Source organism: Acartia tonsa, chromosome 4 (assembly GCF_053477335.1).
Source record: "Acartia tonsa isolate MP-2025a chromosome 4, ASM5347733v1, whole genome shotgun sequence".
Taxonomy (NCBI): domain Eukaryota; kingdom Metazoa; phylum Arthropoda; class Copepoda; order Calanoida; family Acartiidae; genus Acartia; species Acartia tonsa.
Genome location: NC_137263.1, coordinates 23036798 through 23063481, shown reverse-complemented (window position 1 = coordinate 23063481; position 26684 = coordinate 23036798). Strand labels below are relative to the sequence as shown.

At 32.2% G+C, this 26684-nt stretch overlaps 1 protein-coding gene across 1 annotated transcript; it reads right to left on the bottom strand.

Annotated features, from left to right (window-relative positions):
- Nucleotides 1-324: 324 nt before the first annotated feature.
- On the bottom strand, nt 325-26684 carry LOC145316472 (uncharacterized). The gene is made up of 17 exons (XM_080157007.1): nt 26525-26684; nt 23758-23886; nt 23181-23262; nt 21113-21217; nt 19236-19304; nt 16422-16517; nt 15137-15243; nt 12508-12639; nt 10996-11106; nt 9544-9706; nt 7539-7627; nt 6643-6807; nt 5336-5408; nt 4890-4960; nt 4488-4589; nt 3676-3821; nt 325-2971 (listed from the first exon to the last, which is right to left on the bottom strand). The coding sequence occupies exons 2-17, from the start codon at nt 23832-23834 to the stop codon at nt 2922-2924; spliced, it is 1638 nt and encodes a 545-aa protein (XP_080013133.1). The 5' UTR covers nt 23835-23886; nt 26525-26684; the 3' UTR covers nt 325-2921.

Below are 26684 nucleotides of genomic sequence, written 5' to 3'. Positions count from 1 at the left end.
AATTGTTTAGCCATTTTCTACGACAGGACTGAGAGGGAATACTATTAGAATGGGTTTATTATTACTTAGTTCTTACACCAGAATTTCATGTTCTATATTGAAATCAAACATGCAGCGGGCTGAAATAACGACCTCCCAGCCCCTCCTACTGGATGAACGAACTGACCAATAAATGACATCCATTACTATTAGTGGGTTTTCAGATTTCTTCAGAAGACTTAAATTCACCTTACATGAAATTAATGTCTCATCCATCTAAATAAGAAGAAAACGAACAAATGCATCATTTATAGAATAGCTAATTACTTTACAAAAAAAAATACCAACTATTAATTATTTATTTAATCATTTATATAAAAAAGATTATAGAACCGAACTTTTTTGAAGCAGTATTTATATAGAAAGTGCAAAAGATTGATTCAAATACAAATGAAATTTTATCAAATATTGTTTTTTTAAAGAAATAGTTATTTATAGCATCGTATTATAGACAGCTTTCCGCGGATATTAAATGAAAGTAGGCCTGTGCTAACAAACTGTAGCTAACTTTATGCTTTTTATTTTATTATTCGTGGAAAAAGTTTTTATAATACGATGCTATTCATGATTTTTCAATATGGATAAGAGCCGGTTCTAATCCAGCAGATATTATTCTGTTTCGAAGCCATACTGGAAAATATTTTCATAATTTAAAAGAAACATAAAAGTATCTTCATTTTATTTGGTTTCTGATAATATTTTTATGATAGAAATTATCCAGAAAATATCTTATTTTTTCTAAAATTTTAATTTTAAATGCATAGTATATTACAACACACAATTTATATTAATTTAACTATTTTTACAATTATTGAGCAAATATGTTAACTGTAGAATTTTGTCTCTAACTAGAAAGTTCAATTAACTTTTTTTAAAAACACTTTAATATTATTTTTTTAAATATTTTTCTCCATCTGTAAAACTTATGCTTTTATTGATTTTAGCAACAAATCAAATACCTTTCTTCATGGGTTTTTGGTGGTTGGAACGTTAAGACACACACCTAACCAATCAAAATTCAATAAAAAGTCCCCAACGAATAAGAAATCATTAATATAAAATTTTGGGGGCTAGAATAGTAAACAGCTCAACATAATGTCCCCTCCCTTTCTGGGTTTTGCCATTCGAAAAGCTCTATCCATATCAAAACATTGTTTGATTACTTAAAAGATCTCTGAAATGATCTAAAAAAGAGATTATTTCAGCTAATCTGCAAACTTCAAAAATTCATCAGTTTCGTCCCAATTGGCCAGGCTTTTTATAAAAGTATTTTGATTCGACTAAAGCCAATGAATTCACACAAGAATAAACAATTGAATCTAAAAAGCACTTTAAATTATATATTTTATAAAGAAATTTGAAATAGCCTATTTCAAAAATAATTTTAAATATAATGGTGAACGTGCCAATTAATTGAGGTGAAATATCAGAAAGTAAATTTAAAAATTATGTCTATTTTTACATAGGCAGGCATCATTACAGTCTAAGGAATAATTATAAACTTTATTTTAAAGCAAAGCTTTTCTATATTTAGGGTAGGACCGTCTTAACGGATTGTTCTTATTGTTAATTTAGGCATGCTAAAATTGTCCTATTGATTTTAACTTGGTAGGGTGATTCCTGTTACAGATAGGTATCTTTTAAAAAGCGAAGAAACATAATTACTTATATTTGGACAAATTAATTAGGCATTTCTGCAGGGGTGTATATTCTGCACAAGATTTATTTTTTTTCCCCTGTTACAATTTTTTTTTATTTTTCTTCCCCCCCTAGTTTTTTCTCACCAAGTAGGGGGAAAATGGAAAATATTCAAAGAACTCTATATTTTATTTATTTTATCCCTCCTACCACACATTTCTTAAAGTTTTTTTCACCAAGGAGGGGGTGGAAATGGAAAAAATGATTTCAGTTTTCTTAATTTTTACAATTTTTTTCCCTTCAACCACTTATTTTTTATTTTTTCCCCCCCTCCTGAGCAGGGGATCTCATGTAGAATATACACCCCTGCATTTCTGTAATTAAGTCTTTACAGAAATTTTTATTAATGTTTAATATCAAATGCTTTGTTATTCTATATTTGTTAATTTGCTGTGCTTCGCTTTTATGGATGTTGTCATCCTTGTTATCATCAAAATTTAGAATTATTAAGTGTTTGAAAATTTTCTTCAGTCATAACTTGTGCAGCTAAATTATCGCATCGTATTATGGACAGCTTTCCGCGGATATTAAAATTATAAACTAGTTTTGTTAGGCCCGAACAAAAAAACGGACATTATTTTTATGATTTTAATTTTTGCGGAAAATGGTCTGTAATACGATGCTATACATGATTTTTCAGTATGGCTGAGAACTGGTTTCGAAGCCATACTGGAAAATATTTTTTTACTTTATTTTATAACACTATACAATATTAAATATATTATCACAAGAATTATTCTTTTCGTGTAAAGAAATTTATTCAGAATATATTTAGTAAATTACAAAATTAAAAGTTGATATAATAAATTTTTGAAAAAAAATCGTAAATTCAGAAAGAAAATTAATATACCTTATATACAAACTTATATAATAAATCACAATTTTGTTAAGTTTTTTTTATTAAAAATTGCTTAAATATAAGATATGTTGGTGGGATAAGTTTTGGGTGCTTAATTTCTGTCAGAAATTGTTATTTATCGCATCGTATTATAGACAGCTGTCCCCGGATATTAAAATTGGAATTCCCAAAAGCCCGAGATAACATGAATGCCGTTAAATATTTTATTATTCGAGATGAATTGTCTATATTATGATACCATACATAATTTGTCATTGTGAAACCGGTTCTAATCCAGTGGATATCACCCGGCTTCGTAGCCATACTGGAAATGTTTTTATGTTCTTTAATCTTTTAGTTTAGAAGGAGGTGTGTATACCGCTACTTCTCCTATACCTGAAATATAAAGGGAATAGTAGCTTTCGCAATATTCCGTAAAATTGTGAGCAAGCTTCAAGTCAAATGCGCTTGTTAAGTCGAACTGTTCTTAATGTTGACCAAACGCTTAGTATAATTAAACACATATTTAAAAACAGTTTGACCTAATAAGCACATTTCACTGGAATCTTACTCACAACTTTACTGAATTTCGCAAAAGCTACTACTCCCTTTGTTATGTCAATGGATGTTGAATACATGTGGATATTTGACAAAGGAAAAATTATCGTCAAATTAGCTCGCTAACATGGACCTCGTTTATTGGTTTATTAGTGAGTTCGTTCATCAAGTAGGAGGGGATGGGGTAAAGGGGTTGAAGAGGGGCAATCGTTAATCTAGCCCGCTTCGAGTTTTAATTTATTAGAGAACATGAAAATCCTAGTAATAAATAATATTATTGTTTCACCCAGTCCCTCCCCACGTGGGCGTCCTTTTTGAGCTGATGGTTGTTTAGCCATTTGAGCAGCACACCCAACTAACAAATCCGAAGCAGCTTATGGGGCCTAGACAAATAATGACGCCATAAAATACTAATGAACAATGACAGGCCAATACACACAGACTAAATTATTAATGGCAGGCCATTATACTTTTAATTGACCAATAGTAGGCTAGTATGGCGTCATTTTTTATAGGCACTATAAACTGCTTCATCTACCAACCTGTAATTGCTTTACCACAGCAGATAATCCTCATATGTCCATCATCTCCAGTGAACACAAGCTTGCTACAGACACACATGTACAGGCAGGACACAACCATGATCACCCCGGGCACCAAGCTCCAGAACATCAGGAAATAGAAGGTTCTGAATAAAAAGAAAGGCTTCACTCAATGAAAAGTAGATTCGTATAAGTTATTCTTATGTCATTTGTTTAAAACTTTGGGTACTTTTATCAAATCGTGATTGGTTGGTTCAAACTATCAGTGTCCAAAATTTTCAACCATTACATTAACACTTCGCTTATAAAATTGAGTCAAATCGTCTTATGAATCAAAATTAAAAAAAAACGAATAAAACCTACAGACGCCACTGTTATTGTTGCAATTTAAAGGTAAAAGAAGAAAAACTATTTATTATTCCAGTATGGCTTCGATTCCGATTGATATCCGCCGGATTAGAACCGGTTCTAAGCCATGCTGAAAATCATGTATAGTATAATATTATATCTAGTTTTCGAACACAGTAAAAGTGTCGAACTAATTATGACGTAACAAAAAAAAAATAGCCAATAAGAGGCCATTATTGACCAATCGTAAAATTTATAGTGGCCTCTCATTGGCTATTTTTTTACGTCATAATCAGTCCGACACTTTTACTGTGTTCCTAGTTTTCTACTAATATAAAAATTAACAATCATAATATTAAAACAAAATTGGTTTAAATCTTACATTTGTACATTTTGTATCCACGAAAAGCTGTTTATAATACAAAGCAATAGATAACTATTACAAGATGTTGTTCGTGATTTACCTTTCTGGATGATAATCAATAACAACATAGCTGGGATCATCATCATTGTAATAACAATCATAGACAGCCCGGGCTGTGTAATTTGCTCCATCTCGAGCAAACCTGGTAATAATGGATATTATTATTATAAACAAAAAAGGGGAATAGTCCCTTTTAGGTTAGGTTATATACGGTTAGGTGATTGCCTCACAGAGTTAGGCAATTCTATAAATAGGAGAAAAGCTAGTGTGAAAAATACGAAGAATCGCCCCTTAAGGTGCGTTGCCACGAAAGGGACTATACCCCAAATTCTAATCTACAGAAGGGGTAATTTTGTGTATCATCATTGGGGATGTACATCAATTTATAGATTATTGTCTTATTCCTTGAGATCCCTAGTAAAGATGTCCTTATTATATGTACCTTATAAAGAAATGCATACATTCCATGGAGAGAGTATTAACACAGCCTTGTTGGTTCTTCATTATTCTTGTCTAAATATATTAACACATTACAAAGAGTAAAAACAAAATTTTGTGAAAAGTTCATTTTTTTATGATTGATTATTCTTGTAGGGTGGTTGTACCCTGCAACAAAATAGCTATAAACCTTCCCAAGACATATGAGAAGTTGCACTGTAAAGGAGAACCATATCGGTTCAGTTGTTAATGAAATCGTTCGACACAGACAGACACACAGTCAGAGATCATGTTACTTTATTATTAGGATTGTTAAAATCAGTAGAAGGCACAGCGATTTCCTAGGGGGTGTAAAACTGTAGTCCTCCCGTTTACAAGATCTTAGTTAAAATGAAGACTGTCAGACAGGGTCATCCTGTTAATTTAGATTGTAAGATTTTATAAAATTACCTGATTATAGATGACTATATCTTCCTCCCATGGAACTAAAGACTTTGTATCACTTGGAGTCTCTTTTATCCATCTAAATATGAAACAAAATCGTAGTTTTTAAAAGCGAAGCTTTTCTATAATTAGGATAGTCCGTACGTCCGTCACAGAGAGATAGCTTTCTTCGTTAATTTAGTCATGTTAGAATTGTTCTATCGATTTCAAACTTTGCAAGATGATTCCTTTAGTAGTTAGGTACGATTTAGAAAGCGTAGCAACTCTATAAACATTACAAGAAAGTCCGTACGTCCATTTGAAACATATTGATTTTTTTTACTTTTTAACAACAAATTTCTATGTGATCTAATCATCCGATTGATCTGATTTCTGGTATGTTGATTCCTGGGACAACAAAGTATAATTTTCTAAGCGAAGCAACTCTACAATCAAGTCTTAAAAATGTAAGTATGTCCATAAACATTATCCTGTATCAAGCAGTTTTTCAACAAATTTACTTACAATTTTTCTTCGACTCTTATACATTTATATTCTGATTATTCAGTTCTGACACTATATAAGTGTTAATGTCCGTTTGTCCTACCGTTTCAGTGCTTCGCTTTTATGAATGTTGTCATCCTTGTTTTTATATTTAAAAAAAAAAAATTCATTACTTTCTGGCCTACCATTGGTTAATTAAGATATTTTCAGGAATGCCATTGGTAATAAAGCCTGTGTCATTTGTATTGTATGGCGTCATTTTTTATAGGAACTATAAAGATCTTTCTAAATTATAGGTCAAGATAGTATATAGCTAGCTATGTGGATAAATGTAACCTTATAATCCTTATTACAACTGTCTAATGAAATATTTTTTTATATTTTATTTTACCCCCTATTATTCGAACTCCTGCAGGAATAGGTATAGCCAACAAGCGAATTTAATCTAAAATAATATTTGGGGGCCGATAAAGGTTCTTTACTATTATGTGTTGCTTCCCAAAATCACGAAACCTTTTCAAATATTAATTTCCTTTCATTTCAATAAACTATGGGCATTATCACAATACAAGCAAACTAGAGATTTGTAGGGTGGAGTTTAATTTAAGTAACATTAATTTTATTTGATTCAATTCATGTTTAAAAATCACGATAATGAACAGTAAAATATACGTGGATATTGTGACGGGGAAAATTGTCATCAATTAAGGTTGTTATTTCCCTTGTCATTTATTGGTCAGTTCGTTAATCTAGTATGGGGGAGGGTTGTTATTTTAGCCCGCTACAAGTTTCACTTTATCAGAGTACATTATAATTATAATTTGCTTTACCTTTTTGAATCATGCCTATACTCTAAATACTTCTTAGTAACCGTATCATAGTCGACTATGCCCAGGTTCTCAAACCAGGTCCCGTTGACACAGTCCTCTGCGTGGATGGTCTGCATGGCACGGTTCACCGTCACCTTCGTGCAGCTCGACACGAGGATGTTCCAACTTAATTATAATTATTTTAGTAACAGTTCCAATATTTTTCCAGCATGGCTTTGAAACCGATTAATATCCGCTAGATTAGAACCGGTTCAGAGCCATATGGTAAAATGATGAAAACTTTTATTTACTGATTAAGGCATATGTGACACACCCTTGCTATAGAGTAGTTTAACTCCTCTTAAAAGTTGGTTATGTTTTTCAATGGTTTGGATAGCCAGGTTTGAAATTGAGAGATTTAATCGATATTTAATAATTTGGTTATATCTTCCTTAAATCAAATCATATAAGTAAATGGATAATTGCATAAAGTGCATTTCAGAAAAATTATTTCTAGCATAAATTACAAGTATACCATGAAACATACATAATTTTGTATTACAATAAATAAAAAACAATTAGAGATCAATTTAGTCGTCATGTTGTTTTTTTTTAAATGAGCTAGCTATATAAATTGCATATATCACAAGAATATGATTTTCGAGTCTTGATATTTTTAAAACTACATGGTAGAAAATTTAAATTCTTTCACATATATTTCTTATAAATGTAGTTTGAACCATTGAACAGGGAAAAAATATGCAGTTCACTATATTCAAGTTTAAATGCATTTCGTGCAACTATCCCTTTTCATTTGCAATTTTGCAATATAAAAGAACCTACTAATCTGTCGTTTTAGAGATATTAAACAGAATAAACACAGCCATCAAACTTAAGATTTATTTAGTTTCTCTTACTTTGGATTGTTAACACTTTGCTCCGGGAGCCTCTTGGTATCATTGATAAACATCCCACCGCTACATTTACTCATAACTATCCTTTCTCCCTGAAATATTGGGCATATTATTATCCATAGACGTCCAAGGGGGGGGGGGTAATGGGGTGATTACCCCCCCCCTTGACGCGCATTTTTACTACTAAATATTAATACATTATCAAATTCCCCCCCCCCCCCAATACTTTTTCCCGGGGGGTAAATTTTTTTGGGGGTAAACAAAATTTACCCCTGCCAACATATTTCAGGGGGGCTAATTACCCCCCCAAGCCAATTTTACCCCCGGGGTAAAAATTTTGGGGGGGGGGGGTAAAAAAAATTTGCCGCCATTTTACCCCCCCCCCCCCCCAAATAAAAAAGCTCGGATGTCTATGTTATTATCCTCTGCTACTTTTACTCATAACTATCCTTTCTCCCTGAAATATTAAGCATATTACTATCTTATTCGTTGGCTTAACAACCTTAATGACATTTATTAAATTTTGAATGGTTGGTTTATTAAGTTAAGTGTTCAAACGTTTCAACCACTAATTTTAATCTGCAGAAGGGTTAATTTTGTGTACCATCTTTGGGGATGTACATCAATTTATCAGCCATAGTCTTATCCCTGTATATTCCTACTAACACATATTGCAGTCAAATGTACTTTTTGTATTAACATGAAAAGAAAAAAGGTTCTTTTTTCACTCTATTTCAAAGAAACTATAAAGTACGCCTCAGTCTTAAATTTAAATGCGCCTTTGTGCAAAAAAATAAATTTAAAAAGACAGATTGTCTGTTTGGGTACAGGTTTAGACATCCAGCTGAATATTAAAGTTATAGAATATGACGATTTCACTGAGGCTTACAAGCGGCTGCCAATCCCTAGTTAAGTAAGTCTTTCATACAAAAGAATTCATATGCTGCTAAAAAATCTTATTCTATATTTTGGGGTTTTAGAAAAAAGTGAATTTTCCCCACTAAACTAAAAAAACATCATAGATATGTGATTCTGATTGTTTTTAAAATAGACTTTTGTATGTATTATTTAATAATTGTGTTTTTTTCTATCTCATAATCTACAGTTTTTTTTTATATAATTGTAGTATTTTTCCTTTTAAATTAAGACTGTAGCTAAAAGGACGCCCAAGCTTTTTTTCAGGGTGGGGGGAGGGGGTAACACCTTTTACTCCCCCTCTTGGACGTCCCTTAGAGCTGATTATTATATTATTGTAATCGTGTGTAAATTAATAAAGGTAGTACAGTTATCTTTCCAGAATACCCTAATTCTGAAATTGCCAATTCTATGTACTGTTCATATATTAGTAGATTTTCCCCTCTAGAATATCCCTAATTCTGTAATTGCCACTTCTGTGTATTGTGTAAGGAAATAGGGAGGGAAGGGACATTGGGCTGTTTATTAAAATAGTTTTATAATACTGTTTTCTTATTCGTTGGCTTAAAAACTTGGGAGCTTTTTTGTAATTTTGATTGGTTGGGCTATTAAGTTAAGGGTCCAAACTAATTGTAATCTACAAAACGCGTGAATCATTGATGATGTAAATCAATTTATCGGCCATTGTCTTATCCCTTTATATCCCTGTTTAAGGATAGATTGCGGAAGTATAATGATTATGAAATGAACATGGTCTTCAGGTTTTTGTCGCATCACACAACATTTTCTTAACATTTTCTACCATTAGTTCTGTGCAGAGATCTAAAGACTAAAGGGATAAGACATTGGCCTATAAATTGTTGCACATCCCCAATTATAATAAATAAAATTACCACTTTATAATCACGTTCTCTCTTCAGGTACTTTGGGGATTTTTATTAAACATTGATTAGTTGGTACAAGCAGTGTCTAAACTTTTACACCAATGGTTTTAATATACAGCTTAGGTAATTTTGACTCGAGGACACACAAAGCATTATATCCAGCCAGACTAACAAGAATGACCGGAAGAGAAGCTGCGCAACAACTTTACCTGTAAAATGGCCACATTCGCCGAGGTGAAGTCAAACTTCTGTGCGTCACAGGTTCTATTACAGGTGAGGTTGTAAATCTCCACGCACTGCCCCTCTACACAGTTGTAGTAGGTCAGCTTGGAATAATCGTTCTCATCCACGCCAAAGTAGACAACATCTCTCCTTAAAGTAAATTCACAAATTTATAGATAGCATAGCTGTCTATAGTGATAGCAAAATGGAAATAAATGTAACTGCTTTTGGCCTACCTATTCTATTGACGTATGGGAATACCTTATACCCTAACTCTTTTCTAGGGTAATTCTTACCCCCTTACCTTTCCTTTTCCCTCTACTATGACGTCAATAGAATAGGTAGGCCAAAAGCGGTAACATCTATCCCCATTTTCATGGGGCAATAAATACAACTACATAAATAGTATTGGTTAGCCTTGAGGATGGGTTCTTATTTAGTGTAACTAAGAACCAAACCTTGCTTAATGCATGGTAATAAGTTCTTACGTCCTTCAGACAACAAACCCTTTATATTGCACGACCTTTATCTTAGAAGTTCAAACTGTGCATGGTATTCCCTCTATTCTAACTAATTATGTCGCGCACCTGACATAGCAGCATTAGGAAATTTTTTAACGTCTTTAGTTATTATTTGTTGTGAAGCCGAGATTCGAACCTATCACCTCTCCAACGACGAGCGGATGCGTTACGTGTTAGGTCACGGTCTCGGGTTACACATCAATAAATGCCTTAATTTTCAAAAAAATATTTATATATGTTTTATTATTTTATAATTGGTGTTTAAAATCAAATAAAACCAATTAACCTATTTTCTTAATTGTTGTTTTAATTTTGCAGTTATAAAGATTGAAAGAGCCTAACTAATTACATTAACTTTGCTGCAACATTAAGCTATATATTTTATTTACACACAAACTATTAGGAAAGGTGGAAGCTGTTCATAGTGCCTAATTCAAAATGACATCATAAAATAAGAATGACCAATTAGAGTCCAATACACAGACTAAATAACCAATGACAGGCCAGTATTTATTTGAATTGACCAATGGGTAGGCTTTGTTATAGGCACTATAAGCTGTTTCCTGTAATAACTCAATCCCAGCAGGACTATCCTAGATTTAAATTACTTGACCTAACAATTATTGGGCTTTGTTTGTGGTCAAATGCCAGTTCTAGGGATATTTTTGATTGTTCAGAGAGAGGGGACAATGGGCTGTTTATTACACTAGTCCCCAATGTTTTATGATAACGTTTTCATATTCGTTGGCTTAACAACTTTGGGGACTTCAGTAAATTTTAATTGGTTCATTCATTGAGTATTCAAACGTTTACTTAAAATTTAAATCTACGGAAGAGGTAATTTGTGTATCATCATTGGGGATGTACAACAATTTATCGGCAATTGTTTTATCCCTTTATATCCCTGTTGATTGTTACCTGTTCTTCATATTAAGACACTTTCTCATAGTTTTACACATATCAAAACATTGTTCACATACAGGCTCCTTGCACAGCTCTACAGTTTTCTCATCATATGTTGCTGGAGTCCTAATTATACATATTTATATATATTTACACATATCAAAACATTTATCACATACAGGTTCCTTGCACAGCTCTACAGTTTTCTCATCATATGTTGCTGGAGTCCTAATTATACATATTTATATATATTTACACATATCAAAACATTGTTTACATACAGGTTCCTTGCACAGCTCTACAGTTTTCTCATTATATGTTGCTGGAGTCCTAATTATACATATTTATATATATTTACACATATCAAAACATTGTTCACATACAGGTTCTTTGCACAGCTCTACAGTTTTCTCATCATATGTTGATGGAGTCCTAATTATATATATTTACACATATCAAAACATTGTTCACATACAGGTTCCTTGCACAGCTCTACAGTTTTCTCATTATATGTTGCTGGAGTCCTAATTATACATATTTATATATATTTACACATATCAAAACATTGTTCACATACAGGTTCTTTGCACAGCTCTACAGTTTTCTCATCATATGTTGATGGAGTCCTAATTATATATATTTACACATATCAAAACATTGTTCACATACAGGTTCCTTGCACAGCTCTACAGTTTTCTCAACATATGTTGATGGAGTCCTAATTATATATATTTACACATATCAAAACATTGTTCACATACAGGTTCCTTGCACAGCTCTACAGTTTTCTCATCATTAGTTGCGGGAGTCCTGCAAATAATCTGTTTATAGTACCTATAAAAAGCAGTCATGCAATACAAATGACCAATGATAGGCCAATAGATAGACTAAATTACCGATGACAGGCCAGTACACATTTTAATTGACCAAATTAAATATATATGCAGTGGTGTCATAGTATGCTCAATAGCAAAATAAGTCATTTCACCTGCTTGTATTTATAGCTCGGCAGCTGCCCGTCAGCGGCGACTAAGCTTCAAATATAAACTCGTTTGGATGCGTTGGAAATATTTTTGAAAAGATGTATTACCATATTTTGGTCGGGTTTGGAATTTCGGCCGATTTTAAAATTGTGAAAAGTTGATTTCCATGAGACTTACAGGCGGCTGACACACGGCTGCAAAGTCCTGCTTGTTGTACTAAAAAACTTGTAAAAAAAAGTGCCAAGGAGATAAATCCCCAATATTTTGAGTACTCCTTTTATAATAATCCTACCTGTCTGGATGAAAGCAAACTTCAGTCTGTAACGGACACTCAATACTGATGGTTGTGTTACTCTCCTCTTTATAATAATCCTACCTGTCTGGATGAAAGCAAACTTCAGTCTGTAACGGACACTCTATACTGATGGTTGTGTTACTCTCCTCTTTATAATAATCCTACCTGTCTGGATGAAAGCAAACTTCAGTCTGTAATGGACACTCTATACTGATGGTTGTGTTACTCTCCTCTTTATAATAATCCTACCTGTCTGGATGAAAGCAAACTTCAGTCTGTAATGGACACTCTCCACTGATGGTTGTGTTACTCTCCTCACACTGGTTGCAGTTACAGAACCCGTCCACTCCTCCTGACTTGTCGGTCAACAGGTCCTGGTAACTAAAAGTAAATCAAGAATGATATCATCCATAAGTAGCAAAGTACAAAAAAATTGTCACAAAGTGATTTTTTAACCATATGTTCAGTAAGAATAAGAATAAAGAATGAATAAGAATTAAAGATATTTGGAATGATAAAAATCAGAAAAAAGCTACAGAAGAGGAATGAATATGAAAGTTTTGTATATTCAATAGATATATTCTAAAATAGGTTTTTATTTATGTTAGATAGAAACACTTAGACACAACATTTGTTAATTAATTAAAATAGATAGAAAAAAAGAGAGTGTATGTTTTTTCCCCTGAGGCATAACCCCTGCTGGAAACCTGACCCTAGTGCCTATACCTGCTGTGCCCTAACCCTGATGGGCTCATCTGTACCCAATACAACCTAACCTAAGTTGACCTAACTTAAAAACAAACACACCAAAAATGTCCCCTCATAAAGTTATATTTTGATCTTAAAGCCAAAATAAATATCTTATCCTATTAAATAAAGTAGAAAGATTATTTTTGTCTGTAGTCTAAGATCTCAATAACTACTTGCCAGATTAAGTTCTACCTATAAGAGAAACTTCACATAGGTGATGGTTTTAGCCTATTCTGTTTTAAAATTAAGGTCTTTAGATGGTTTTAGGCTATTTTTCGAGCCATTATTTGTCTCTTCGAACATAGAGCCCCTAGAGGCTAAAGCTAGTTTATTAAAAATATAAATAAAATATCATAAGTTTGTGGTATAAATAGAATACTATTGATCATTATCTAGGATTTATTCTGACATTTATATATGCTTAAATAAACTGCTTAACTGCTTAAATACAGGATAATGTTTAAGGGCATACTTACATGTTTAATACTTGATTATAGAGATACTTCGCTTATAACATTATACTTTGTTGTCCTGGGAATCAGTATTCCAAAAATCAAATAATTCGGATATTTATAATTTTGTTGTTAAAAAAGGTAAAAAATCAACTTGTTTATAATGGACGTACGGACATTCTGTTAACGATTATAGAATTGCTGCGCTTTCTAAATCGTACTTACAGGAATCACCATGCAAAGTTTGAAATCGATAGGACAATTCTAACATGCCTAAATTAACGGGAAAGAGCTATCCGTTCCAGACTACGGACGTACAAACGGACCGACCCTAATTATAGAAAAGCTTCGCTTTTAAAAATGAAACATAAAAAAATATTATATGTTTGTGGTATTTGATCATTATCCATGATTTATCTGACATTCTGTACCACATTTATATAAATACATCATAATATGTGTTCATATAATAATAGTATATGACAATAAAAAATATACATACAAGATTAGCATAATTAACAGGGATCTAAAGGGATAAGACAATGGCTGATAAATTGATGTACACCCCTATTGATGATGTACAAAATTACCCCTTCTTTAGATTAAAATTAGTGGTTGGAACGTTTGAAAACTTAACTTATTGAAGCAACCAATAAAAAATCACTAAGTTGGAAAGCGAATAACGAATAAGAAAACGTTATCATAAAACTTTGGAGACTAGTGTAATAAACAGCCCATTGTCTCCTCTCTCTCTCTCTGCATAATTAGAGAATAATATTATTACATGTTTACTATAGCACACAAATAAATACTATAATAGTTATTTCTCACATCGTATTGTAAACAGCTTTCCGATGTAATATAAATATTATATTCGTAGAAAACTTGATATAATACGATGCTAGACATAGTTTTTTTTGTATGGATGAGAACCGGTACCTATCCACCGGATTCGAATAAATACGAGAATAACTATTTTCAATATGCTGTTTACTAAAAAGTTTACTTAGAAATACATTTTGTTTCTTCATCAAAGTAAAACAAAAGATGGGGGAAGGAGTTAAATAAACGTATGTCCCCTACTCGTAGACCCTATGCCGACTTTCACTTTCGTCTTTGATTATCAGCCAATAGCGTCGGAAATATCAACACAGCCCAGTCGCTACAAAAGAGCAAAAAGCCATTTGCTAGCAGCCTTTGATTTAGATATAGTTATCTGGATTATATATATAGTTATACATTTATTATTTCAGTTATTGGTAAAAAAAAACAAGGATGACAACATCCATAGGTAGTGAAGAAAAAAAATCATGGATGGACAAAGATAATTATAGAGCAAAGGAAAGAGAGAGAATGCAGGTTGTTCCATTTTTAATGTCACTAGTATTACGCGATGTGGCCAAGACCCGAATTTGACACCTCCCCTATATAGCAAGCCGACACGTTTACAATTATGCTAATACTAAGAGTAGTTATTTATCGCATCGTATTTTAGTCAGCTTTCCGTGGATATCAAAATGAAAACTGGTTTTAATTTTATGATATTTATTTTAATATTCGTGGAAAATTGTCTGTAACACGATGCTATATATAATTTATCAGTATTGCTGAGAACCGGTTCTAATCCAGCGGATATTAATCGGTTTCAAAGATATAATGGAAAAAAGATTACTTACATGTCTGAAAAATCACAGTTGTATATCATGGAGACATTTTTACAGAAACCTTTTTCACAGGAGATAAGGCCAGTATACTGCTCACAGAGCTCGTGGTTTCCAGGATTCTACAACAGATATAATTTAGGAGATAAGGCCAGTATACTGCTCACAGAGCTCATGGTTTCCAGGATTCTACAACAGATATAATTTAGGAGATAAGGCCAGTATACTTCTCACATAGCTCGTGGTTTCCAGGATTCTACAACAGATATAATTTAGGAGATAAGGTCAGTATACTGCTCACATAGCTCGTGGTTTCCAGGATTCTACAACAGATATAATTTAGGAGATAAGGCCTGTATACTGCTTACAGAGCTCGTGGTTTCCAGGATTCTACAACAGATATAATTTAGGAGATAAGGCCTGTATACTGCTCACATAGCTCGTGGTTTCCAGGATTATACAACAGATATAATTTAGGAGATAAGGCCAGTATACTGCTCACATAGCTCGTGGTTTCCAGGATTCTACAAAAGATATAATTTAGGAGATAAGGCCAGTATACTGCTCACATAGCTCGTGGTTTCCAGGATTCTACAACAGATATAATTTAGGAGATAAGGCCAGTATACTGCTCACATAGCTCGTGGTTTCCAGGATTCTACAACAGATATAATTTAGGAGATAAGGCCAGTATACTGTTCACATAGCTCGTGGTTTCCAGGATTCTACAATAGATATAATTAAGGAGATGAGGCCAGTATACTGCTCACAGAGCTCGTGGTTTCCAGGATTCTACAAGTTAAAATTTAGGATATAAGGCCAGTATACTGCCCACATAGCTCGTGGTTTCCAGGATTCTACAACAGATATAATTTAGAAGATAAGATAGTATACTTCTCACATAGCTCGTGGTTTCCAATACTCTACAACAGATATAATTTAGGAGATAAGGCCAGTATACTTCTCACATAGCTCGTGGTTTAAGAAAAGTTATCTTGTTGACGGGCGAAAAAATGTACACGCATGCCGACCAGAGAGATAAGACAATGGCTGATAAATTGATGTACCTCCCCAATGATGACACACAACATTACCCCTTTTGTAGTTTATTAGTGGTTGCAACGTTTGGACTCTCAACTTAATTAACAAACCAATCAAAATTAAATGAAAGTCCCTAATGTTGTTAAGCCAAAGAATAAGAAAATGTTATTACAAAAGCTTGGGGACTAGTGTGATAAACAGCCCAATGCCCCCCCCCCCTGCCTGCCTACAGACATACAGCATCAAAAACTGATTTTACCTCAGGCTCAAACTTTGACCTCTTGCAGTTGACCGCCTCCAGATCATCCAGGGTGGTGCACAGGTGATCAACAAGTCCACCATCATTAAACTCACACTTAATAGAAATATTCAATTCAATAAAAGCAAAGCTTAAGAAAACGCGCGAAATATTTTTTCATACTTTGGATCTATTTGAAGGAAACATAATGATGACAAGTCTAAACGAAAATTCAGTGTTAATCAGTCCCAAAATTACTTGAATACAACATGGTTAATACGAACATACATTTTTTTAAACGATCAATAAACCGAAAAAGTTTATAGTTGTTACGCTTTCCAAATTATACCTAACTATTACAAGAAATATCATGCCAAGTTTGCAATCGATGGGACAATTTCAACAACCCTAAAATAACTGCGAGAGCTTTATGTTATATTTGGACTAACTGACCATATTTATAGAAAAGCTTTGCTCTTGGAAATTAGGATATAACTAGTTTTGAAACTAAAAATCTATAATCATTTAAAATTTCCCAAACAAAAAAGAAAAATAATCAATTTAGGAAAGTCAACTTGAACTACATGTAAAGTAAACCAGTCGAAACTCTTTCATCTAGTTCTATTTGAGTAAAGAGTTATTCATCGCATCGTATTATAGACACCTTTCCGCGTGTATTAAGATGAAAAAACTATGATATTAAACCATTTTTGCCCTGCGGGGCCGAAGGCCCGGGTTAACAAAACCCTTATCAATTTTATGATTTTTTAAAATATTCGTAGAAAGTAGTCTTTAAAACGATGCTATACATAATTTATCATTATGGCTGAGAACAGGTTCTAAGCCAGCGGATATTAAACGGTTTGAAAGCCATACTGGAAAAAGAATTTTTGATGGTGCGATGATTAAAAATGAATGAAGACGAAGGATTTGTTGCAATTTGTATTCTTGAGCTCCTACCATCACAACAATATCCAGGGATCTAGAGGGATAAGACAATGGCCGATAAATTGATGTACATTCCCAATAATGATACGCTAAGTTACCCCTTTTGTAGATTACAATTTGTGGTTGAAACGTTTGAACACTTAACTTATTGAACCAACTAATTAAAGATTATTGAAAGTGCCCAATGATGTTGAGCCAACGAAAACGCTTTTTTCAAAATTTGGGGACTAGTGTAATGAACAGCCCAATGTCCCCTCCTTTCCTGAACAATATCTTACCAGAGTAAGGTCAGGGCAGGGGGTGGGGGGTGGCCAGGAAGGAAGGGGACATTCGGCTGTTTATTACACTAGTCCCCAAAGTTTCTTAATAACGCTTTCCTGTTCGTGGGGTTAACAACTTTGAGGACTTTGTTGAACTTTGATTGGTTGGTTCAAACGTCTAAAATTTTCAAACACTAATTGTAATCTACACAAGGGGTAATTTTGTGAATCATCATTGGGGTTCTACATCAATTTTTCGGCCATTGTCTTATCCCTTTGGATCCCTGGGGGTAGGCACGGGGGAGGCAGGGGTAATGCGGGGAATATAAAAATGCGAGCAACTATTTATTGTCTTTAAATATCTAGGGTAGGATACGTGAATGGCTTCAGACAAAAAATCTTTCTATTTCATAGAATATGGGGATATTAATTATTAAATTACTATAATAAAACAGTAACTTGACGATATTAAAAAAGAGTACTGTGATTTGTAATAAATAGAATTATGTAAAATCCATGATTTAAGATGATTATATTGAAGAAGTCATTATTTTTTTATGCTCATGAGAAATCGTATATATTAATCTTTGGGTAACAGAATAATTTTCAGTCCATGGTTCACTCCCTCCATGTGTATAAGTATGTATATAGATAGAAGTTCTCTATTGCAACAATATTCATTTTTAGTATTTTCAGCAAAATAAGAAAATACCCCTCCCAATTACCAGAAACTACTCATTTACCTAACTAATCTAAGCAGAGAATCATTACCTAATTATTTTCAAAGAAAATACCCCTCCTAATTCACAGTAACTACTCATGTACCTAACTAATCTAAGCAGAGAGAATCATTACAAGAATCTTAAATACTAGGTTTATGGTACTTTGATTTCTAACAATGCAAAATAAAGTGCCTAGCGAGTGTAAAATGTGAGCAAAAGAATGTTGTAAACCAGAAAATTTGTTCGTTTTATTGAGCATAAGAATAAACATTTCTTCTTTTCTTTTCAAAATCATAAAATAAGGATGACAACATCCATAAGTAGAGAGGCACAAAAAATAATGGATTGTCACAAAGTGAGTTTTGAATCAAATATATCCTATAGCGTAATTTGTTCGTTTTATTAGCATAAGAATAAACATTTTTCTTTTCTTTTCAAAGTCTTAAAATAAGGATGACAATATGCATAAAAGGGAAGCTCTTAAAGCACCATTGAAATAAAAAGTGACCCAAAAGTAGAGACTCATACAGATTTTAGGAAGAATAAAGTTGTCTCTTGTTTTTTAATTTCATGTTTAAAAATGCACTAAACCTACTGAAAATAACCCTATATTATAGACCCTTAAAGAAAGCTTTCAAAAATAATAAAACAAGGATGACAACATCCATAAGTAGTGAAGCGTAATGATTATGGATGGTCTCTTGAGCAGTGTCATAAAAAAACATTAAACTTATTAAATCACGAAACATTTTAAAAATTTATGATGGTCTTTTGAAGCATTACAAACAGACTGACAGAGAAAGTAACCGTTTTCAAAAACTCAAGGGCAGTTTTTAAGGGTATTATATAAAATGTTTATTATTAAAACATGAAGTAGCTTCGCCACTACAAACAGAAAGCCTTACCCCTTGGTAGGTGACAGAGGCTCCAACTTCTCTTAATATTCCATACATTTTACTGCATGGACTCGAACCCTAAACATATTTTAAAAATTAATATAGATCATGAAAATAAAACGAAATAGTGTGTTTCATTCGTATTTGCACAATAGCTTTTAATTATTTTAGGATAGGTTAGATAAATGTGAATGGTTGCCCCGCAGGGTTAGAGCTTCCCTCAGGAGCTAGAAATAGGAGAAAAGCTATTGTGAAAATACGACGAACCCGGTTACTTCGTTTTCTTTCAATGATTCAAAAATATTTTAACTGCCCATGGAAAATATTACATTAAAATTTATTTTGACAAAAACATTGAAAGTAAATAATTGAAATTGAAAGAATGTGTCTTAACTTTTATTTTTATAGCTAGCCGGTGCTTTTAGTAAGTAGTAGATGTAAAATTTTCCATAGAATTTAGATATGCAATCGTTTTTTTTGTGGACCTCTTATTTTCTAAGTAATTTAAGTTTTTTAAAAACAAAATTAAGTCGGTTTTAAGGTACTAAAACGCACCAAAATAAAAGAAAAAAAAATACCAGTATGAACAAAAATAGTAAGATCTTTAATTTGACACCTTACTTTTTTAATTCTGTTGAGTAATTTTTAAAAAAATCGATTTTTTAAATCTCGGTTTAATCAAAACTTTAAACATAAATATACTCTACCACAGGCATAAAAAATATGGGTTCATGTATACTTTTAGAATCAGAAAAATATTACAAATCGATTCTAAGCAAAATTGAAATAAAAAGTTTACAAAATAGTAAATAAACTACAATAAAAGAAATTATATGAAAATATTATATTATATTATACAGGCAACCATCTTAAACCTTGTTTTGGGGGTAAAAATGGAAAGGGGGGTAAAGAGCGGGTAAAAAAGGGTTGCCTGTACAAAATAATATGCTAGGCCATTTTTAATTTTTAAATTTTTTTTACTTTTTTTTCAATTTTGCTTTCAATGGATTTGTAATATTTTTCTGATTCTAAAAGTATACATGAACCCATATTTTTTTATGCCTGTGGTAGAGTATATTTTTGTTTAAAGTTTTGATTAAACCGAGATTTAAAAAATTTATTTTTTTCAATAATTACTCAACAGAATTTAAAACGTAAGGTGTCAAATTAAAGATCTTACTATTTTTGTTCATACTGGCATTTTTATTTTTATTTCGGTGCGTTTTAGTACCTTAAAAACGACTTAATTTTGTTTTTAAAAAAACTTAAATTACTTAAAAAATAAGAGGTCTACAAAAAAAACGATTGCATATCTAAATTCTATGGAAATTTTTACATCTACTACTTACTAAAAGCACCGGCTAGCTATAAAAATAAAAGTTAATACACCTTCTTTACAAAATTTTTAAATATTTTCAATATCAAAAGTTCCTATTGACATGATGTTAAAACATGAATATAGTCTTTGTGTAATTAAAAGAATAACAGTTAGTAGATACTATTTTCTGGTAGTAAAATTTGTTTAAATCCCTTAGTTTTGCAAATAAGGTAAATTTTATACTTTAATCAACAAATATAATGGTTCTTAAAATTAAAATCCTCCCTCCAAAGAAAACAAAATAGTCAAGGAATTAACAATTTTCTCTAAGTTCTTTATAGTGCCTATAAAAAAATGACGACATACAATACAAATGACTAATAATAGGCCAATACACAGACTAAAATACAATTCAGGCCAGTACACATTTTATTCGACCTATGGTAGGCCAGTATGACGTCATTTTTTATAGGCACTATAAAATACATCCCTTCTCCCATTGGAGCATGGTTGAATTTAGGATATGTACCCCCCCCCCCCCCCACTCCAAAATTAAAATAATTTTAACCTGAGAAAGACACCATTCTTCACAGGACGCCCAGGAACATTTTCCCTCCCCAGGTAAACTTGTTATATTTCTATCCACATATGTTGTTGTACATACAGCAGGACCCTTAGAATAATAATATAATAGAAGATGAACTAGGTATATTATATCCACATATGATGTTGTACATACAGCAGGACCCTTAGAATAATAATATTAATAGAATATATACTAGGTATATTGTATCCACATATGTTGTACATAGAGCAGGACCCTTAGAATAATAATATTAATAGAATATAAACTAGGTATATTATATCCACATATGTTGTACATACAGCAGGACCCTTAGAATAATAATATTAATAGAATTTAAACTAGGTATATTGTATCCACATATGTTGTTGTACATACAGCAGGACTCTTAGAATAATAATATTAATAGAATATAAACTAGGTATATTGTATCCACATATGTTGTACATAGAGCAGGACCCTTAGAATAATAATATTAATAGAATTTAAACTAGGTATATTGTATCCACATATGTTGTTGTACATAGAGCAGGACCCTTAGAATAATAATATTAATAGAATATAAACTAGGTATATTATATCCACATATGTTGTACATACAGCAGGACCCTTAGAATAATAATATTAATAGAATTTAAACTAGGTATATTGTATCCACATATGTTGTTGTACATACAGCAGGACTCTTAGAATAATAATTTTAATAGAATATAAACTAGGTATATTGTATCCACATATGTTGTTGTACATACAGCAGGACCCTTAGAATAATAATATTAATAGAATATAAACTAGGTATATCATATCCACATATGATGTTGTACATACAGCAGGACCCTTAGAATAATAATATTAATAGAATATATACTAGGTATATTGTATCCACATATGTTGTACATAGAGCAGGACCCTTAGAATAATAATATTAATAGAATATAAACTAGGTATATTATATCCACATATGTTGTACATACAGCAGGACCCTTAGAATAATAATATTAATAGAATTTAAACTAGGTATATTGTATCCACATATGTTGTTGTACATACAGCAGGACTCTTAGAATAATAATATTAATAGAATATAAACTAGGCATATTGTATCCACATATGTTGTTGTACATACAGCAGGACTCTTAGAATAATAATATTAATAGAATTTAAACTAGGTATATTGTATCCACATATGTTGTTGTACATACAGCAGGACTCTTAGAATAATAATATTAATAGAATATAAACTAGGCATATTGTATCCACATATGTTGTTGTACATACAGCAGGACCCTTAGAAAACAAAGAATAATAATACTAATATGTCATGTCCACCATATTATTTTCAATGGAAGCCTAAAGATATCTTATTTAATGTTAGTTCAAAGCAAAGATGGCAACATCCATAAGTATTGAGTAGTGAAGCACAAATATCCTACAGATGGACAAACATCCAAAGTGTGTAATAAGGAAAATGTTTAGTTATAAAAAAGTGAGCGATAGAATATGTGACTTAAGAGTATTAGACCTAAAAAATTGTTAACTTTATGAAAAATGGATGTCCTAAATGGAAAAATCAAAAGTCTGTCTTATATAACAGCCGAGAAAATCTCATTAACTCCAATGTGTTACATAAGGACTGACGGGGACAATTAAAGTGAATTATAAAGAAGCTTTGCCACTAAAAACAGGGAGGGTGGGGACATTGGGCTGTTTATTACACTAGTCCCCAAAGTTTTGTAATAACATGGTCTTATGCGTTGGCTCAACAACTTTGGGGACTTTTATTGAATTTTGATTTGTTGGTTCATTAAGTATAGTGTCCAAACATTTTAACCACTGATTGTAATGTACAGAATGGGAAATTTGGAGTATAATCGGCCACTGTCTTATCCCTTTAGAACCCTGCAGTACAAATATGTTTTTTACCTCGAAATCATTTTGAAGTTCTTTAATGGATGGTATGTAGATTATCACAATACAATATCATGGACGGACTGACGGACATACAAAATGAATTATAAAGTAGCTACGCCACTACAAATATTGTTTATTTTACCTCAAAATCAGTTTGAAGTTCTTTAATGGATGGTATGTAGATTATCACAATACAGTATATCACGGAAACTGTGCATAGCACACTAAAATACAAATTTTAAAATTTAGTTCATCTTAACCTTTTGACGTCATAATCTTTGGAATAAAAAGCAAATGTAACATCAAACTTATTAAATATTAACTATAAAGTATCATCTAATCACAAGATATTAAGAAACAAACATTTTTACCCAGAGCACTAGAAATTTTAGCATTAACATTTTTGAATGTTTTTATTCGAGGATTTTTAAACAAATCAAATCTTCATAGGTATCGCTAAAACTTTTTCTAGTGCTTGTAAAATGTTAATGTTTTGATAATTATTTTTTTTTTGTTTTAAAAGAGTTCTGTATTATTTAAAAGTTTCCTGACATCCTAGCGACTTTGTAGTATTAATTTTATGAATTTGATTTTAATATTCGTGGAAAATTGTCTTTTATACGTAATACATGATTGTTCAATATGGCCGAGAACCAATTCAAATCCAGCGGATATTTATCGGTTTCGAAGCCATACTGGAAATATGAAAAAATTTCTACCTGAACATCATAAATAGAAATGTAAATATGCAGAGCCATTTTTCTCCGCCCTGCGGGGGCAGCTTTAACTTCGGCATCCTGTGTCTCTATATCAATCTGGGCTTTCAAGCAATTTTCTCTATATGCTTCCTAAATATATGTTTCAGTTTAGTATTATTTTAGAATCAAAGTTTGAAGCTGTTAATAGTACCTGAAAAATGCCGTCATACTGGCCTACCATTGGTGAATTAAAATGTATACTGGTCTGCCATTGGTAATTCAGTATGTAGTATGTTATCATGAGTCATTCGTATTATATGACTTCATTTTTTATAGGCACTATTAAGAGCTTCAGTCTGGGCTTTCAAGCAAAAATTTTCCATATACGCTTCCTATAAATAGTTTTAGATTTTAGAACCAATAAATGACAGGGGAAATAGCAATTTAAATTGACAACAATTTTTCCCCTGTCATAATATCCACGTATATTTTAGATACATTGTTGGACTAGGTACTTTGATGGAAACCGCCTTAGTGATTTCGTTTGTATATTTGTTTAGCTTTTGCTGTTATAAATATTGGCATTCTATGTAGTTATATTCAGGAAGGGAGGAGACATTGGGCTGTTTATTACACTAGTACCCAAAGTCTTACAATAAAGTGCTCTTATTCGTTGGCTTAACAACCTTGGTGACTTTTATTGAATTATGGTTGGTTCATTAGGTTAAGTATCCAAACCACTAATTGTAATCTACAGAAGGGTTAATTTTGTGTATCATAATTGGGGATGTACATTAATTTATTGTCCATTGTCTTATCCCTTTAGATTTGCCCAGGAAGTGTATAATTGGCTGAAGTATTAAAAATATAGGGAAAAATGATCACTTATATGTGTCTTTCAGGTGTTGCTACAAAAGATCTAATCATTAAAGACCTAAATTACAAAACACCTAATGTTATAAAGGACCTAATCCTACAAAAGGCCCAAATTACACAAGTCAAGTGTTGCTTCAAAATACCTAATTGCAAAAGACCTAAATTACAAAAGACCTAATGCTACAATAGGCCTAATCCTACAAAAGGCCCAAATTACACAAGACCTAAAATACAAAAGACCTTATGATACAAAAGGTCTTATCCTACAAAAGGCCTGAATTACAAAAGACCAAAGTAACACGAGACCTTATCCTGGTCTTTTGTAAGTTAGGTTTTTTTTGCAGAGTTAGGACTTTTATAATTTACGTCTTTTGTGGCAAAAATGATCACTTATATGTGTCTTTAAAGTGTTGCTTCAAAATACCTAATTGCAAAAGACCTAAATTATAAAAGACCTAATGCCACAATAGGCCTAATCCTACAAAAGGCCCAAATTACACAAGACCTAATCCTAGAAAAGACCTTACCTTGTTTTTTTTTGTAATTAAGGTCTTTTGTAGGGTTAGGTTTTTTTGTGATTTAGGTCTTTTGTAGTAACGCCGTCTTTAAGTGTGATCACTGATCAAATAATTGTTGTTGTAATGAGATTAGGAGACTATGCCAACTAATATCAATATCTTGTGTATATTATCTAGTGTTAAATATAAGTTATATATATTCATTATTTATATTTTTACTTTTTACATTACTAGAGGCTAAACCCCCAGAAGCATCTAGGAGCACTGGTAGGAGGGGGAAAAGTCGACCTCATCCCATTTTAAATTTAAGTTTTAAAAGAGTTAAAAAAAATATTAAAGACACCCTCTCAAAAAATAATTGAAAACCTTCCCAGGACCTATAAGAAGCTTCACTATAATGGAGAACTATATCGGTTCAGCGGTTAGCGAGATCCTTAGGGACAGATAAAACCCCTTACTACTTTTTATAATAGGATAGACTTTCGCTATAAAAGATTATCCCATTATTAAGCAACTCTATAATCATGTCTTCAAAAATGTAAGTAGTTCCCTTAACAGTATCCTGTATTTAAGCAGTTTTAAAACAAATTTACGTACAATCTTGTTTAGACTTTTACATTTTTATTCTGCTTATTCAGTTTTGACACTCTACAAGTGTTAATGTCCATTTGTTCTACCGTTTCGGATATATTTGCTTTTATCATCTTTGTTAATAATCAATTTGTCAAACAACGAACAATATTATGACAAATTATTAAATGCTATATAAAAGTTTTGTATTAATTAAAGACAAATTGAAAAAATAATATTACAGAAATTTTGGATCAAGTCGGAATTACAAGGAACTTGTAGGACTTGGAACAAGTATAAGAGTAAATAAGAACCAGCACAATAAGCTATCCGTGAAATTCTCGTAAAAGGTAGCACGACTTCTAGATGTCAAGAAAGTGTCAGGTTCGAGTCAGAATGGCACCGCGTCATACTAGAAATGTTAAATTCAGTAGAGTACAAACATGCAGTGGTTGAAACGTTTGGACATCCAACTTAATGAGCCAACAAATCAAAATTTAATAAAGCTAACGAATAACAGGACGTTATTATAAAACCTTGGGGACTAGTGTAATAAACAGCTCAGTGTCCTCTCTCTTCTTGTGTAAAAATTGTGTTTATCTTTGGATTAAACTCTAATGTAGTAGTTGTGCATAACATATTTGTATGTAATCTGACAGCTTATACCAAAGACAAAATTAATTCGAAAAAAATCACGAAACCTGTACGTGTTTTTCAGCTGTCGTTGAGGGTGTAACACAGAGAAGTATTGACGACCTTTTTATCTGCCCCCCCCCCCCATTTATTATTTTAGATTTATTACGCTTGTTGGCTATACTTTATACCTGGTAATCAGAGAAGAAGTGAGGTAGCACTGCACATGATTACAGTAAATAATATGCTGCTAGACAAATGGACTGGATGGATAACAATTATTATCTGAATAATAATCTTTCTCCATATTAGGGAAGTTATTCAGCATTCAAAACATTTACATTTTTTTCT

What these genes read in the sequence shown, in the direction of transcription:
- LOC145316472 (XM_080157007.1), bottom strand. Translation starts at nt 23,834, where the DNA reads ATGCCGAAGTTAAAGCTGCCCCCGCAGGGCGGAGAAAAATGGCTCTGC. An exon ending in GGTCAAAGTTTGAGCCTGAG is followed by an intron (nt 15,244 to 16,421) that starts GTAAAATCAGTT and finishes TATCTGTTGTAG; the next exon opens with AATCCTGGAAACCACGAGCT. An exon ending in GTTTGCTTTCATCCAGACAG is followed by an intron (nt 11,107 to 12,507) that starts GTAGGATTATTA and finishes ATGTATAATTAG; the next exon opens with GACTCCAGCAACATATGATG.